Here is an 18,640-nt window from a genome sequence, read left to right as displayed (position 1 = left end):
TGATTTCTTAATTATAACAAAGTACCTTGGAGGTTGTCTGCTTTTGCATGGTTTTCTGCACGTTCTTAATGTGTTAACTGATAGCATTAGCGAAAACAATATGATTATTACTAATGGTTTGGTAGATTTGTCTTTATGCATCCTTCTGTGTTTGCTAAGTGGGTATCAAATATCACCTTTCTTATGCATAACCTACCTAGCCAAAATCTATTTGATGCATTTATTTATTTCTTTGGTTTTGATTAAAAGGACAAGCTAACATCGGTCTGAAGGGGAAACAGTGATTAGCTATGGGAATTGCTCAAAGAATTTGAAAATTTTACTTTTAATTATCTTAAAGTATAAAAATATATTTTTATTATTGTTCCATTATTTTCAATACACAGAGTGAGTATTTTAACATAAACATTGTCCATCTTCAAATACATATGATTTATGCAGTCATCCAATTGATTCAATATAATGCAGATATTTATATACATTCAAGGAATCATTTGTATTTAAAAGAGATGAGAACATACTAACAACCTGGAGAGACTGGAGGTGGCATTTTGCAGCATGTTTGATACACGTTGTTAACTGCTTGCAGGCATGCTCTTACCTCAAAATACATTACAAGGTGTACCTTACTCTTCAGTGAAAGTTGGATTACTGTGGAAGATATATTTAGCCCTTAGCTAGCATCCTGAAAAAGGATCAACCTTCTTTGTGCATTTTCCCAGGTGTACCCTTCAAGAAATGTCCAGGTATAACAGAGGAATGTCTGCTGCACTTCTCTTATCTGTGCTACATATGTCACTACATGAAAAGCAGCTACAGGCTTCTGAGTGACCTGTACTTTCTATGAGCAGAACAAGAGATCCCGTGAGAGGGCTCTGAGAGAACACAGGTTGCATGTGACAGCTCTGACAGTTGGTGTTGTCTTGAAAACAAAATGGATGGACGTTTCTGAAGGCAGCCAGTTCCCAAGGTAAATGAAGTTGCTGCAGACATAACACAAAGGAAATCCATGTTACAGTTATGTACATGAGATGGACTGCGATGCATCCCAAATCTCAACCCAAAATATAAGCTTTCCTGAAGTGGCAAATATTTGATTCAGATTTTATTTCATTATTTCTTTTCACTCCCAGGCACCTCTAACTTTTTGATTCACAGTGAAATTCAGGCTAAGCACAAAAATACATGAGAAAGTCTTTCTGAATTTCTTTTTGCAAAAATTGGAGTTAAAAGTCTGGTGGTGAAGGCTATAAACCTATGAATAGATGAATGTTTTGGATGAGTTTGCCTGGGCAACAAAACTTTTAGTACTGAGCTGAGCCAGCCTTTCACTCCTAAGGCAGCCTTTCACTCCGATTTGTGATTTGCCCATCTCTAATGACACTGTGGGTAGACAGACCAGAATAAAACAGGTTTAAATCCTCTTGAGCTGTAAAAAGAAAGGAACACGAGGATGTCTGGGTTGGTCCCTGGGTTGGTCAGAGACAGGAGGTACACACTGATCATACAGTAAACATCTGGACTGCATCAAACCATCCAGATGGAGAAAGGAAATGCTCTTACCAAAGTCTTTCATGATAGATTAAATATCTTCTTATTTTTTCAAATGTAGCTGTGCTACATTGCCTTAACATTATATTTGCAATTAGTTTGAAAGCTTAAATTACTCATTTTTAAGACTGGCTATAAAACACAGATTTTATTTTGCATTAACAACAGAAAAAGGGGGGTTGATATTTTGTTTTCATTTTGAAGTAGAACAAAATCTCTCTCTTGAATATTCTGCTGCAGGAAAGCAAGAGTCTAAACAGCTACAAACAAGCGAATACCGTGGGTCATGACCCATGACCATTTTAGAGGTGCAAAGATGCAGGTAGAAGGAGGCAGAGTGATGTGACTTCCATAAATAATTGGGTATTGACCATTTATGTCCTTCTTGCAGTTATATTTTCTCATACTCCTGCTCAGCTCTGGCCACTTCTGAGTTGAGATTGGAACTTTCATCTGATGCAGTTTTAGCTCGAATGGTTTGAGTTGGGAGACAAATGTGTAGGAGAAAGATAGAGCAAACCTGCTGCTGCACAGCCTGTGAAGTGGATGAATGTCCCAAGGCACATCCTAGCTGCACAGCTCTCCTTTGTGACTCGTACATTTGGCCGGAGGAGGCCTCTATGGCCACACTGCTTTCTGCTGATAGTGAATGTTATCATCATCAAGAGCTGAGGCAAAATAAACAAGTCTGCTGAGACCTGATGACCTTATCTCTGACCTGGAGCTGTCTTTGAAGCTGTTTCTGTACCTGAATCCCTGGAGGATTCTCTTCTTGGTCTTCTCCAATAAATTTAACACTTGCATCAAAATCCCTGCAGCTCTGCAGTGTGTAAGCACTAGCTATCAGACTGAATGAGTTTTTATCCACTGCAGAGAGGAAGGATTGTCCTCTCCTTCATAAGAGCCTTTAGGTAGGGAAAAAGAGACCTTTCTGCCTGACCTGGGTTTGAGATGCGCTTTCTCCAGTAGTTTCCATCCACCTCGTCCCACAGCAAAGCAGGGATAATAATAGCAGCCCTATCACCAGTTAGCAGGAGGATTAGCTCCTGGTGCCCACCAGCTTCTCTGGCACCCTGCTGACAGGGGCTGCCCTGCCAGTCTGCAGGGACAAGCAGAGCTCTTCACTGCTTCATGTTGATTAGGAAAAAATAAACCATGAGAATGACCGTAGCTGTCAGAACTGGTGTTAGGAGGGCTGGGGACAGCTCACCTGCTCACATTGGTGTTCTGAGTGGTTGGACGTGTACACTGTGTGAGATAAGGCCAATCCCATATCTGTGAGGAGGCTTGTGGGCTGTGCATGCTGGTTTGACCTCCAGCATGAGACCAGAGTGGTTCAAGGCAGTTCATGGACAGGAGAGGGCAACAGGGAAGGAGGAGAGGTGAGGAGTAGAAGAGGAGGAAGCAAAAGCCAAGTGGCTCAACAAGTCTGTGGTCAGCCATGGCCTGGGTGCCGAGGTGGTCGCATGGAGTGGCACATGTTCTTGTGTATGGATGTGGCCCACTTACCAGCATCAGCTTAGGCCAGGCCAGACCTGACCTGGAGGCAGGGGTTCGTGGAGGAACACCCATCAACCTCGTATAGACCCACTTGACTTCTTTTTGTTTCTTCTGATGATGACATTGTTTTGGTTTGATGGCCTTTATCCTTCTTTCTTCCCCAGCAAATAGTCCTAAAGGGAAAAACAATCTCTCCACCAATACATTCACCTATCAGCTATCAGCAACACTGCTGATGTTTTGTATTTTATTAAAGAAAATTATATTTAAAATCTCACATGTCAGAGTATTTGATGGGAATTTCTACTTTTGAAAAAGATTTGCATATCTCAATTCACATGGTCACTATCTCATTACTGCATCTGTGTGAACATGGTCAGGACCTGATGTCAAAATTCTCATGATCTAAATCAGGACCACTCAAATACCACTGTGGTGGGGATCCAGATGTGAGGAATTTTTGACTTTTCTTCCTAATACTTCGCAGTGGTCATAGGATAAGTCTCTCCCCTCCTTGTTGTGCTTGCTTGGAGGAGCAGCGTGCAGCAGCTTGCAGTTGGAGCAGCAGGAAGCCAAGCAGGACCAGCAGAAATAGCATAGCACCGGCAGCCAAGCAGAAGGCTTGCATCCACAACATAATGTGTAGAGTGTTTCTGTGATGGGCCTCACTAGGTGTTCAACCAGCCCCTCATTCAGGACTCAGGTCACTGGATGAAGCATTGTTTCAATGCAGAAGCAGAGATTTGCTGCCACGTATAAGAGCAGGCTGTGTGTGACCCAAGGGAGAACTTTGCAGGTGCTGCCATTTGTTGTGGAGGGAAATAAGCACCTCTCTGCTTTGCCAGTCTGAAGTTCTGATTGAAGTAGAAATGGTGGAACAACAGTAGCACCTAGCAGAGAGATTTAGAGCCAACCATAAGGGGTTTACAAACGCTTACGTTATTTAGCTTTTATTAATAGCTCTTTAAAGTGTTATTTTTCTGGTCCTTTAAAATGTTTTTTTTTTGTAAGCTTTTCGGCAGGATGAATCCCACTGCTTTTATTGGGCTTAATATAATGCAGCATGACTCAGCTGGGACATTAAGACTTTTTACTGCAATACAATAAAAAAAAAAGAGTGAGGCTAGTGTACTCTATGGCAGCACTCAGTTTCTTCTCTACCTACAAGCTTTTGAGTAGCAATAACATCATAATTATGTCTTACAGCAAGGCAGGAGCCAGCTATGTCCATTCTGTTGCTACAGAAAAAGATTGTGACTGTATTTGGTGTAGCTATGCATATCCATAGTTCAGTTATAACTTCTACTTTTCAAATAAGCTTATTTCATTTTGGGGAGAAGGCAGAATGAGCCTGTGCCAGCCTGGTGACATGAAGACCTGCTGAATCTCAGGGCAGTTTCATATTTGAGGCATCATATGACAACAAAGATCTTTCAAATGGACAGGTTTTCTTGTTCATGTTTGACCAAAAAGATGCATGTTTTCATGGTGTGTACCAACACCAAGTGTCTTTTTTCATTTGTGCAACTTCCTGTGTTGAATTTACAGCCCTGTGATTCAGGCTTTGGGGTATAGTGAAAAATGGTTTCTGTCACTAAGAAAGGAACCATATGTATTTCGGTACCGCTCTATATTTTTTCTGGTGACTTCATAGCCCAAATGAAGTCAACGGCTGGGTTCCTTCCTGGTGAGAAGTGAATCATTTATTATGCTTTGATTTACTGAAGTGAAGACTTTATCTGGAGTATTTCTGAAAATTATTTTTTTGCTTAAGTAGTGTGGGAAGATGAATATGTTACACAGACTGAAGAGCATGTTTTCACAGTTGTGGGGGAAGCTATAATTCATGTAATAACACACGCTTCATCATCCTTGCAGAGGATGAGCTGAAAATACTCACAAGAAGGTCAGTCCTATTCATGATGTGCTCTACAGGTACATGTGAAGTAAAAGTAGCAGCAGACTTCTGTTTAACTGTATACCTTGAGGGACTTGACGCGAGCAACATACTGAAAAGGCTGTATCTGCAGTAGGAAAACCCTCTATGCCTTTGTTTATTTCTACAAGAGGTGAGGTGACACCATCATGACCACAGAATGGGCAAAGATGCAGCTGGCACACCAATGTGATACACACCTAATGGTGATAGGACAAAGGGGAATAGATTTAAACTAAAATAATGGAGATTTAGATTAGATATAAGGAAGACAATCTTCACTCAGAGGGTGGTGAGGCCCCGGCACAGCTGCCCAGAGAAGCTGTATATGCCCCGTTCCTGGAGGCACTCAGGGCCAGCTTGGGTGGGACCCTGGGCAGCCTCATCTCACCTACATGCCTCTGGGATCACATGAAACAGCACTGTATGCAGGTGGTGAACACTCAGATGGGGGACATAGGCCACCCTCATCCATTGGAGATGAGGTCACCATCACTCATCCTAGATGCTCTGAATCTCATATGGCCAGCCCCACCATGTTCAGAAAGTTGTGGTCAGTGACTCTGCGTCCAGGAAGAGGCCAGGGCTCTGGATAACCTGGTCCCGTAGAAGGTGTCCATACCCACTGCAGAAGGTTTGGAACAGAATGGTCTTTAAGGTCCCTTCCAACCTAAACCATTCTGTGATTCTGTGATCTCTGCAAGGGGATGGAGGGGAGGAGAAGAGCCATGGCTGGAGTGGGAGCCAGCACCTTGAGCATGGTGGGGCTTGGCTGAAAGCCACAACTTGATCCTTGTGAGAGCAGCTAGATGTTGCAGACCACTGCCTGGAGGGGTGCCAGATCTTTCTAAGCCTTTATGGGATGTTCTGGGAGAGAGACCCCCTGACCCTGGGTCAGGCACAGTGGCTCCAACAGCTGCCCCAGGTCTGCTGGGGGGCTGAGTTTGCAGCCCTGACTTTAACCCTCCTGCAAATCCCCCCTTGGCCACTGTAGCTGCCTTTGGCAGCATTACAGCTCTCAAATCCCTCTCAACATTCTGTAACAACCATGATGAGGTGCCGAAACATGGAAGCTGAAATCCAAGCATTATTATTCTCGGGCAAAGTGGACTTGCAAGGGAACATGCCTTGAAAACATCTGGTGTTGTTTGGGAATTAGGACCAGATATGGCTTTACAGTGACCAGATTATTGCACATTACACTATTGCCAGCAACAGGGAACTCCTTGTTTTAATTTCTCCCCAAAAAATCCATAAATCCTTTCTTTTTCTTAGCAAATATCTGCCTTTTCCTGAAGACTGTATCTTATTGTGGGTAAACTGAGGAAAGAATCAATTTTTTTGTCATAAGCCTGGAGTAAAAATAAATATTTTTTCCTATATCCTGTAGAAATTACATGGCTATGAATGTCACTGTAACCGTTAACATTTACAGTTGACTCTCCTCCAAGAGCGGTGTCTCTTTGCACACTGACAGCTGAGAATGGGAAAGATGACACATACCGATTTTCTGTATTCTACTTAGTAAGACAGTCTCTAGTGAGAACAAATGCTCTAATGAGTATGAATGTTGCCAATCAACATTTCCTATAAGAAAGAAATATTGATCATTCTTTGCTGTTACAATTTTAAGAAGCAGATAAATAAGAAATCCCTGTTACAGTGATGTGTTTTCCCTTAAGAAATAAACTTTGACAGAGTTACACAGTGACACATCACTAAGTGATGGGGAATTAATTTTAAGGAAGTTTTTTGCAGACCCTCAGGTTCTAGGAGCTTACTCATGCCAGTATCTCATCTGACATTGATGAAGATTCACTTCAGACTCTCAACAAGAGAGTTTTCCCTAGAATAAAGGATCTAGCAATTTTCCAATGAGATATTCTGTCTCTGCCTTGTGATTAGTTGATTTGCCTCAAATTTTCCTCTGTTCTTCCTGCTCCTTGACAGTCTCTCTTGCATAGTAAGCCTTTCCCACTAACCCCTCTTACCAGAATCATGGTGCTAAGGGAGGTATGATATTGGGAAACAGAGGCATATTGCCAAGGTGGACTCTTGTCATGCAAACAAATGTGTTGGTTGTTCCCAGAACTGGAAAGTATGTTGGTAGGGATGAGTCCAAGGGAGACGTGAGGATCTGGAAAGAATTGTTTCCCATTTTGTTGGCCATTTAGATCTGTAAGAAATTAAGGATCATGTTCTCTTTTGAAATAAATTGGCTAACTCTGTCACACTTGTCTAGAAACCTGTAAAAAATGTCAGTGTGTGGCTAACAATAAGTAGAGATAATGCCACATGGGTGGCAAGTAATGGATTGTCATATAGCCAAGTTCACGAATCACAAGCTAATCACACACATAAACATGAAAATTTTAATCCTTAGAGTAGAAGAGCTAGCCCAATAATGGAAACATATTTTTCCTCTTTTTTTACTGACTTTGTTCCAATCACACTGCCATACCAATTGTTCTTGTATTACATAGCCCCAAAAATGCCAACAGAGAATTCACAGAAAAGCACATTCCATTTATCACTCATAATATTTATGCCACAAAGCATTTGCATGCTCAATGAATCAGAACAAAATTGCGTTTTTATTATCTCACTGTTTATAATTAACTCACAGGCTTATCTACTACTAAAGACAGTGAGCTGTTTGAAATAGATGTGGGCAGCTGAAAGGAAGAAATGCCGTAGAAAATTCTAGATAATAAAATTGGGAAACTGAAATATTGATAGATATGACACATTTTGGGTGAAAACACAATTCTTTCCATGAAAATGCCTATCCTTCTTTCAGTCCAGGATTTTATTCTTTATTTCTCAAGAGATTATATGTACTTCCTACCAGCTGAAGTGAGATTATTAATGCTCAAATACGCAGAATTTCTATTCAGACTTAGGGAAAGTGGTATAAGAACTGGGTTAATATGAACTCTGGATGAGAAAGGAGAAGCCTAAATTTGTTTATCCTGATCAATCCCTCCCATCTTCAAACAAGGGCACCTTCCACTGTAGATGCCACAGAGCAGAACTGGTTTTTTCAACTGTGGTACTGGAAAGCAGTATGTCTGCTGAGACAGCATGGAGTTGATTTCTTGGAAATCAGCAAGAGCATTCCTGTTAGCTAATCTATTTGTCTTTCTTCTGTATTATCGTAACAAGAAAAAGAATATTTCATTTTAATATGGGAGGCAGGAATTCTTACAGCACCAACACACATGACTGGGACTACTTTCCTTTAAATTTCTGTGGGATTTAAGCTTTTGATTCATTTACGAGTGTATTTTTAACTTTCTAAAATCTAATTTAAAAAAATTTTCCAGGCTAACACAGTGTTTCAGATACACAATCAAGACAGTTAAGAAGTAGTTTGTTTAATCTCAATATTTATTGCTCAGTATTGTTATGTTAAAGAAGAAAAAAAAAGAGAAAAAGAGAAAAGACAAAGAATATCCAAAACTAAAACAAACAGAATAAAAGTCAAGAAGCATTTGTTACATTTTATCTAGAACAGGCAGAAAATATGAAATAAAGTCTCTTCTCAGGGACCAGTTTTTACAAATTACCACTTAGGTTTTTATATACTGTATGAAATAATAAGAACTTCCCAGATTAAATATTTCATGCATGCTTTGGCTCAAGTGGCAGAACTTACATAGGCAAAATTTCATCTGGTTAAAATGGGTAAAATGGTTGTATTTGTTCTGGTTCTTTTATACCGATAAAGTGTTTGAATACCAAGGACGACTTGTAGGATTTACTTTAGTGAAAGAAATTTCCTAGGCGCAAGGCGATTTGACTTCTGAAATGTGGCATGAAGTACAGCTCAGACTGGAGAAATGATGCTGGTTTTAACCCTATTTCTTTCAGAGGTGAACATATAAAAGATCAACATATTTCTAAAAGACTCCCTAGTTTTAGATTTATGCTGCCTTAGGCGACTTCAAGATGAAATAGATGTAGATCTGTTACGATTTTGTGGTGTCTTTTGTCAGAAGTGCCTAAAAATGAAATCTTGAACTCATAGGCTCTTTTGTTATTCGGACTTAAATGCACATGTTGTTTAGATGAAAAACTGGCATAGTGCAAGTTTCTAATTTAATTTACGTAAAGTCTTTGTTCAACCAGCTGGATTTCTTTTGCTGAACAGTATAATGCTCACTAAGAAGAGAGATTGTGCCAAGAACAGGAAAAGTATCCGGCCCAACTAAGCAACTTATCTAGACTGACAAAAGGAACATTTAAATACATTGCTGGGTGAGAATCAAGTTAGAACTGCTTGGGATGGCCCAAATGTACCATGGAGATGACTGTCAAAAGGTAACCTTCTTTTGTGTCTGATGTGAATGCTGACGTTCACTTATATTTAGGGTTTGATACCTTTTAAGAGTTCAGGAGTAAGAGAAGGACTAGTGCTGTGGATGTATTTCCTATGTGGAGCAAGGAAGATCTGGAGAGAATTGACCTCTGACCTCTGTCTTGAAACTTATCGGCAGGGTTAACAGGTAGTTCAGATAAACCTCCCAGCATGCCTTTTATTGCACATGCATGAGGGCATTCTGAAATCATTTGCAGGCATCACTAGACATAACTAACGTAAATCTCTTTATCTTCCTCCTGACTCTTCTCACACAAGTTTCCCAGAAACTGTTCTTATCACTTGTGGCTGCAGATGCTCTTGTTTCTCCATCTTGCAGGCAGGTCCTGGGCTGTGTCACTGCTATGCCTTGTGTCTACATAGTTCCTCTTATTAGCCTCTCATGACAGATCCTGTGAAAGAGTTTTCAAAAGTCCAGATAAAATTTAGCTAACTCTTCTGTAGGACTTTTTTTCTGAAAACTGGAAAAGTAGCTTCACCTTTCATCTTGGCTTTCTATTGTGATATGTATGCTGTATTTGACTTACACATAAAACTCTGTTTGAATTTGTTAATACTAGTAAAGTGAATGATGATAGACTTTGATTTAGTAATTCTAGAAATTTAAATTTGATTCAGGTTTTGCAGTGAAAGAAACTCATGCAATTAGCTGTGCTGGCATAAGTTTATAGATGCCTGAATTAATGGAGTAAATCATCCTCCAAAAACAATTTTTAACCGAATGTAAAGTGGGCAAGGGGACCTGCATGGATGAGCAAGGACCCAGGTAACACTGCCAGTGAGCCCCACTTCCATCCCTGGAAAGCTGATGGAATGGAACAGCTCTCTGTGGATGTCATCTCTAAGCATGTGGAGGAAAAGAAGGTGATCAGGATTAATCAGCATGGATTCATTAAGTAGAGATCATGCTTAACCAATCTGATAGCTTCCTGCAATATCTTATCTGGCTGGGTAGATGAGGGGAGAGCTGTGGATGTTGCTTTTGATACTATGTACCACAACATCCTACATGTGCTGTAGGTGACTTTACTTGAGCAGGGGTTTGGACCAGACGAAATCCAGAGGTCCCTTCCAACCTCAGCCATTCTGTGTACGATTGTGTGAGTGCATATGATCTGACTTATGAACATTTATCTTCAACCTTCTCTCACAATAGTATTGTGTCATCATTTGACAAGATGGGCAGCATATTGCACATTTCTGAGACACTCTTCTCTATCAAGATATCAAATAATGTTATCTGTTGCTTGAAAAAAAAAATGAGGAGGAGTTTAATGCTAGTTTTTTCCAATAATACCTTATAATAACCATATACTAATTGCTCAAGGCATGGCTGAGAAAGCTGTGTCATTGATGAGAAAGCCAAGAAATTCTGTCTTTGTTTACATCTGATTCATTACTCCATATATTTTTACCCCCTTATTTTTGAAGCAGCTCAGGGAGTACTCTAATAAGATGGAAAGACAGAGACAACAACACACTAGATATAGGTTGTAATTTGTGAAGGTACATGGGAAAAAGTAAACATACAAACCACCTTTTGTTATTTTACAGCTGGAGGGACTGAAAAAGTAAAAATGATGAATAAACAAGAGTGAGTATATGCAATTATCCTGACGATTAAGAACAAAAGTGAACGGGAGTGTAAGACTAAAGGTTCAGCCACACCATGAATGCATTTTTGGTGTCATTTTGTGAGGCTGATAATTTCTTCATCTGGAATTATCACTGTTATGAACTTAGATTCTCTTGGGAAAGATTGTGTCTAAAATAAAAACTGAAAACTTTAGGATTTTGCTATCTCAGATCATAAATCACAATAGTGGCAGCACACAGCTTTCTACTTTAACTTATATGGGCCTTGGAAACATCTCCTCAGTCTTCTCCCAACCAACAGTTCAATGATGGATCCATCCTGAAGGATTCATTCTCCAGAAGAATTTTTTTATCTGCACATCAGTTAGAATATGCAAGGAAATACGTAGGAAAAGTGTTGATATATAAAGGCTACTACTATAAAAACTGGCCAGTGAAATAGTGGTAGTTGAGTTGTCTGTAAAAAGAACTGCAGGGTTCTGAATTACCTGCAGGGTGGTTACACAGAGTCTTTCTTTCCAGTCTTTGCTGTGTGGCTGTTCATAAGTCACCTTATCTTGTGCAAGTCAGGCTTTAAAGAAAGAAAAAAATGTGAAATATACTGGAATTTTCTTCAAATGCAGTGTAATCCTTATCCTACTGTGTCACTCAGAATAAAAAACTAGAGATACGGTACTATAGAATCAACCTAGGCCAAAATCTCACCAAGATATATCAGAAAGGTTTTAGGGTGCAGATATTGCTTAGTTTCTAAAATTCACCTTGGTTTTCTCACACAGCTTCTTCTGAATGGTAGCTTTCTTTCAGGACTTTGACTTCTTGGGTAGCTGGAATTTCCTGCCAGTTTTGTGTTGCAGAGAGAAAGGGGGAGTTGTTAGGCATTCTTAAATGAAGAGTCTTTCATGTCAGCAGTATTTATGAGTGAGAGTCAGCAGTATAAATCAGTGCAGCTTTGTGTGTACTCCGATATGGATTTGCTGTTCATGAAAACCTGGCATTTTAGCTAGCATTTTCATTCCTGTTGTTTTCCTTCTGAAAAGTAGGTCTACAGATTTCAGCTGGGGTGAAAAGCCTGACCTCAGTTTTCCTGCAGTCTCCAGACTTCAGGCATTAACATTTAAGAAAAATGAGTTTCAAATATGTAACAGGCTTCTCGGAGTTCCTTATATTTTCCTTTTAGACTGCATTGCTTACCTATACCAAGTACATGGTGCTGTGCTGTCCTGCTTATGAGTTGGAACTCATTTTTCATTACATGCTTGTCATCAAGGCACTTTGCCCTGATCAAAGTGAAACTGAGGTTTAACTGCATAGGGTTTATTTTTTCTGACTGTTAACTTACAGAGATGTAAGTGACTTTTCCACTAAAATTCACTTTTCCTGCTTGTAATCACTCTCCATCCATGACTGCCAGGTCCCTGGCCTTCTTTGGCTCTCCATCTGCTCAAAATATTTCAGATTGTTCTGTTATTAAATAGTTTTCTTTCCCCCCCACCCCCCACTCTGCTGTGTTGTTCTACTTTGAAACGAAATCCACTTCAGAAATGTAACCTTTTCCATTAGCCCAGTCAGCTCCGATCATAAGTGGTGTTTCATCAGAACCTGCCCTGACAGCAGACACCTTCTGTGGCTTCAGCTGCCTAAACATGCAAATCTTGCCCTGGACGCGGTGGCTTTGAGCATATCTTCTAGCTGTTGCTCTTAGAAGGCCCTGGCCTGGCACCAGTCCTACCCATTCCCACCAGCCTAGCACAGATTGGATGCCCAGGCTCATAAAGATGCAGTAGTTGTCTCTGGATGATGATTAGTTGGTCCTCTTATTTTTAATTTCTTTGTGATGATCTCCACTGCTGAAGACCTCCTCAATGTCTATTACACTTTATATTCTACCGACTGTACAGCCTTAACCAATTAGGATTTTCTAATATCTTGAATCAAGTGAATATGCAAAAGTGATAGTAACCTTTAAACATATTTTGTGGGAAGAAGAATAAAGCAGAACGGATGAGAAATAATGAGGAAGCTCAGGTTTTAAAATGATCCCCAAATACCCTTCATAAGGAGTAAAAAACTGAAAGTCTACTGCTTATAAAGGAACACATGCAGTCAATAGCTCTTGTAGAAGTACGGTGCTGGATCTGTACAGCCATAGTAAGTGTTTTGCAGCTGATCAGTATTCACCAGGAAAAAACACCTGAACACTTTTCAGTTCCGCGAGGCATTACTAGTACCTAGGGGAAGCTTTGAGAGTGCTGTGTTGTGTCCAAAAGTCTGGAGTCAAGCCTAAGCAGCCACAGTTGTATCTACTAGATTTCTTTTGTCATTTGAATCACAGTGAGTCCACAGGTTGGGCTTTTTGAAAGTATGGTTGCACATGAAAATGTGATGGTCATGCTAGTAGCTCTCTTCACACACTTGTTACAATACATGGAACCGAACCCTACCCAACCGAAGGTTGTGGTATTTTGAAGAAGACTTCTGCTTTATCTGGTTCAGATTCTACAATGATGTTTAATTCAAAGAGTGCTTTGCATAGGGTTTTGAGCAATTAAGCCATAAGGGTTTAAGGCCTGTGCACTTTGGAAATCTGTATTTGCTCTTATTCCTGAAATTGTTTAATATCCAGATCTCCCAACACATTTGCATTAAAGTAAATGTGATACAACATAAAAGATTCCTTGACACGATTTATTCATTTTATTTTGCAACAGTGATTTGGCACAGCTACCATCTGCTCCTGATGAAATTAAAACCTAACCATCAGACTGGGCATTGTTCAAATAGACTTATCATGGTCACATGTAATTACAAACCAGCCTGCAGATCTGGTTCTTTTGCCACATTGTTAACAGATGTTTTAATTTAAAAATGTTAAAACTTAGGCATCTCTACAACATCTCTAAAATGATAATTCATATCCCTCTCTGTATGCATTTCTCTGAGAGACAGCTGGGGGCTTGATATTTGAGCTCTTCATGAGAATATACTGGTAAGGTTACACTACAATTTGCATGTCCTTCATTATTCCAGTGTAAGTGATGAAAGCTTTTAGTAACAAAAGGGCATTTGGTAAACAAAGGCCAGCTGACTTCTGAATGAAGAGCAGATCTGCCTTTTTGTCCCAGTTGTGCACAGTGTGGTAGGCAACTTGCTATTTGCAAAGAGCCTGCGGCTAGTGAATCAAAGAGTCTCATGCACTTTCTCAAAATGACGTTTAAAAGCAGAGAGCAGCAAAAATTAGATTTTTCTCTGGAACAATGGTCTTTCCTCTCAAGTTCTTCTGCCTTACTTGCTCACCTCTACTATACATCAGTGGGTATTTCTTCTCTCCTGTGCAACGATAGGTCATGGTTCATAAGGCACTGGAACAGCTTGCCCAGAGATGTGGTTGATGTCCTGTCCCTGGAGACTTTCAAGGTGAGGCTGGATCAGGCACTCGGCAACCTCATGTAGCTGCAGATGTCCCTGTTCATTGCAGGGGAGTTGGACTAGATGGCCTTTGAAGGTCTAAGTATCCTACGATTCTACAGTTCTATAGGCTCACTCACAGTGAAAGAGCTTGTTTCAGCCACTTAAGCATTATGGTGTGATCTTCTCTCATCTGCTAATTACTACAGACCCTGACTAGAGAAAAACAGCCATGCATTACTGTCTTACCTGATTAAATTCTGACAATTAGCCATAACATTTATATAAGTTAGCAGCAACTTTTTCTGGTTTGGTTCATTCCCTAACCTCTATTTAATCATAATCAAATCTCTCTTTTGGTGGAAATATTCCCTTTCATCTCCATTTTCTAACTTGCCTAGAAAAATGTACCCATTTTCAACCAGTTATAACAGGAAAGAGAATCATTCTTCCATTTCTAGTCCCTTTAGTTTTCTAACAGTTAAGAAGAAAAAAAAGAGAGATCTACTTCACTTCTGCAGAATTCACTGGTGTTGTATTTAATTAATTCTAACATTTCAGTCACCCAAGCTTTTCAAAATGTAAAGGGCCTGAGGAAGGAAAGACTTTCATTTACTGTTTGTGTCATCTGTAATTATACCATTTGATTTCCCTTGAGGCTGCAGAGTTTTCCTTGACTCTCCCTTGCAGGCTGTTTATGGAATGGAGCCCACCAACTAGAAAAAAAAAAGAGCAAGAAACAATGGTCAAAGAAAACTAAGTCCCAAGAAAACAAAATAATTTCTTCAGTGTTACTGCTAGCAAAGCAACAGTATGGAATATCTATCTTGTAGGCCTCTATTGCTGCCAGTTTTCCCTTAGAAAAGGAGGAAAATACTGGGCAAATAACCTAGCAAGTGTGCCAATTTCAGGCAAGATACAACATCTATCAGAGTTAGCAGAAATAGAATTATTTGAGTTACTCTGTAGGAATATACCGATGATAATCTAACATCTGAGGAAAAAGAAATGTTACATGTGAAAATGAAACTGGAAGAAAGGGGAGACTTCCAAATATAAATGTAATAGAGCATTTTTATCACAAAATAAAGCACTGCTATCACAAAATAGTTGAGATGGGCATGAATGGATGCAGGAGACTGTATTTGTGCCTTTGACATGAATGATGCTGGAATAATTTTGTATCATTTGAAGAAGTAACCCTAGATATGACAATATATTTTAAGAATTAACAGATGTCAGATTAATTCGTAGTACAATTGAATCTAATTTATCTACTTAATAGTGTATATCCAGAAACTCTTATCATGCAAACACAGAGGGAAACCAGGGAGCAGAGCGTTTTAATTCTGCTTGTGTGTGTTTTGAATATAATGCTTTATCATGCCTTTAGTAGATGCATACTTTTCCCCCTGCGTAGGATGTGTTTCCCTCTGCTTTGTCCACATATGTATGATTGCTAGAGCATGTTGCTAAACTGTTTCCATTAGTACTGTTGTAAATTACAAGAACAGCTAAGATTAATTAGCACTTTTGAGAAAAGGACCATGTTCAGTTGGACATATTTTTTATTGTCATTCCCTATCATCTGGTAATATCTGACACATTTGTGAACTGTAAATTTTGTGGACATGAATGTTGGACGAGAAGCACCATCCTTTATGTCTATATTGAATGAGAAAATATTAAACTTCCTCCAAAACAAATATTCTCACATATTTTATTTTGAAATAGGGATCAGTAATGCATTTTCAGAGAAAAAAAGTCAATAAGGGTCTTATTTTTAGTTGCAGACCTGATAACTTACATTTTTATTCCAAGAGAAGGAAAAAAACAGACTGTTAGAATAGATTATATTTGGAAGTAAAACTGATTTAGACAGCGCAAGTAAGTTTGTTTCAGGTGGGTGCTTGATATAGAATAATGGTTTGGAACAAGAAAATGGCCAAGCCTTGCAGCAGAAGCATAGCAGAAGAGCGTGATAATTATAAACATATAGTCCATGATAATGTTATAAAACATCTTCTTAAAGTTATCCTATTTTATTATTTTTAAATGACTAAGGTCTAGAGTACTGCTTAAATTAGTTAGTACCCTGAGCAAATATACCTCTCCCTCTCTACACACATAAATATTACTTAGAAAATGCTCTACACGTTACTCAGTTCTGACTAAGGGTCTATCATTGATCTTATCTCTCCTGTTATAGGGGCTGTATAATGTATTCCTTTCCTGTTCTGAGTTGCAAGGTGCAAGTGGGTAACCTAGAATTTGCAACACGGGGACATGGAGCACTTTGCTTCCTTTTCAGCACCATTCTGGCTCCGTGCCACCATAACGATGGAAAGAAGATGGATCAAGTGTAGAGAAACTGATAAGACACTTGAGACAAAAGGGTTGACAGGGTCTTGTGTTTAAGCCAGCATGAAGAGAGTACCAGAAGAGAACTCAGGATGTAACCACAGGCAACCTTCCAAACTGACTTAAGATCACACATAGCTCGATGAGTTCTGGTTTTGGTTTTTGGTGGTTTTTTTTTTGAAAGACTTAGAAGCTTCCTGTGAAGATGCCGCAATATTCCTACCTAGGAGGTGGAATCAGTTAAAAGTATAGATATCAGTTGAAAACTCCATCAGTTTACTTCAAAAGGTCCTTAATTGTATCTGTGTCAATTTCCAGTCAGCAGAACTGGTATCTAAAACAAGGAGTATTTTTAGATTCAATTATTCTATTTTCAGAATTCTTGGAATTACAAGTTAAAAAAGAAGCTGACTCCATTTCAATATGATATTAGAACAAATGTCAATAGAAAGCATTCAGTTACTCCTGAGGATCAAATGCTGTAATGCAGCTTCTAGAGCTGGATTTAGAGGGATAAGAGGAAAGTCCAAACACTGCTGCTGCTAAGCTCTAGAGCTTGCTTTTGTGTGTCTTTGCCAGTTTAATACTATCTGATCAAAGCCCACTTAACCTTGGCCAAATCCTGGGCCTTGGGTGGTTTCTCCAGTGCTAGCAGACAAGCGTTGCACTGCTACTTGGCTCAGACAGGTGGCGTTGACACAGGTATTTTCTATGAGGTCCTGCACACTTTCAGCATTGATGGTGAAACAGTTCTAGGAGTGAATTTGCATTAAATAGGAATGAGATGCTGCTGCGTTTAATAAGTAAACTGGAAGGCATATAATTAATGAGTTGTGGGCTAAGAGAAGCTGGCTGCAAGAAAAATGCAAAATCAAATTTCCTCTTTCTGTGCTGGGTGATGTTAGACTGTTCAGTATCTTTTCCTCACATGCTCACTAAAGCCACTTTTATTTTTTAAAAAAAGTGTTAGTTGACTTCAGGTAAAGCTATTATCAGTGGTTGTGCCTAACTTACAAAATGATGAAAGTATTCTGAAGTATTCTCTCCGAGGTCACACAAACTGGCTAGTCAAAACTAGGGCATGCTAGTCATACAAAATCTCTCTCAGTAATATGGAGTTTACTGTGTTTCTGTTTCTGTTTACCTAGACAAGAGAAGACAAAGGTTCCTCATTTGCCTCTATGCTAAGCATCTCACACCCTCTCTTGTGGCTGCTCTATCAGAGCCAGAGACAATATAACTTGAACTGCTCACCAAGAAGCTGGGTAGTTCCCAGGCAGATGATGAAATGTATTGGATGACCAAAGTATCACAAAGTGGTGATCTAGTCCATGCTGTTTGCTTTTTCCTGCTTGCTCTTAGATCTGCTCTTTGTGTTGATATTTGCTGTCAATTTATTTTTTTTTTCCATCCCTGTCCCCCTCTGTTCTGTGAATGCTACCTGTGTTTCACACTGTTCATCTTGAATCAATGAGATGGTTTTGAAACAAGTTTGTCAGTTTCTAATTGAGCACAGACTATCTGCCTGGCGAAGAGTTGCAGGGGAAAATGCTAACATTAGGGAGGTCTGGAGCTTAAGCAAATAGCTAGGTCAGTGTTTGCAGGACATGGACTGCTGTAGACGCATGCTCTCTACAATCACATATTGCTTATGGTGGTGCAAAAAAAAAAAAAAATCTTTAAAAGGCTCTTTGTTTTCGTACTTCTCCATCTGGAATCTGAACTCTGAGATGATAAAGGGCAGGTGGTGGTGTTGGGCTTGTTAGGGTATAATCTGCTGGCTCAGCGAGGAGTTGATAAATGACTCCCCAAGAACAGTGAATTATTTGGTAATGGAATTGAAGAGGACCAAGCTTCCATTCCCGCCCTCAGGTCACAGCACTAGAACACTTGTCTGTGTATTATAT

The 18,640-nt window shown here is 39.6% G+C and overlaps 1 protein-coding gene across 2 annotated transcripts in view; it reads right to left on the bottom strand.

Annotated features, from left to right (window-relative positions):
- Nucleotides 370-18,640, bottom strand: part of TMEM167A (transmembrane protein 167A) — a 49,335-nt gene continuing 31,064 nt past the window's right edge. Inside the window, exons 3-4 of one of the 2 annotated variants that reach the window (XM_021381406.1) lie at nt 15,013-15,088; nt 370-983 (exon numbers count right to left, since the gene is read on the bottom strand). In XM_021381406.1, coding sequence (XP_021237081.1) covers nt 732-983; nt 15,013-15,088 — 328 coding nt within the window. In that variant the 3' untranslated portion in view covers nt 370-731. The remainder of the gene's footprint in view (nt 984-15,012; nt 15,089-18,640) is intronic. The other variant, XM_021381405.1, reaches the window with a different exon arrangement.

The sequence above is a fragment of the Numida meleagris genome, chromosome Z (genome assembly GCF_002078875.1).
Source record: "Numida meleagris isolate 19003 breed g44 Domestic line chromosome Z, NumMel1.0, whole genome shotgun sequence".
NCBI classification, from domain to species: domain Eukaryota; kingdom Metazoa; phylum Chordata; class Aves; order Galliformes; family Numididae; genus Numida; species Numida meleagris.
The sequence above is the reverse complement of the archived record's forward strand: the minus strand, read 5'-3'. Positions and strand labels throughout refer to the sequence as shown.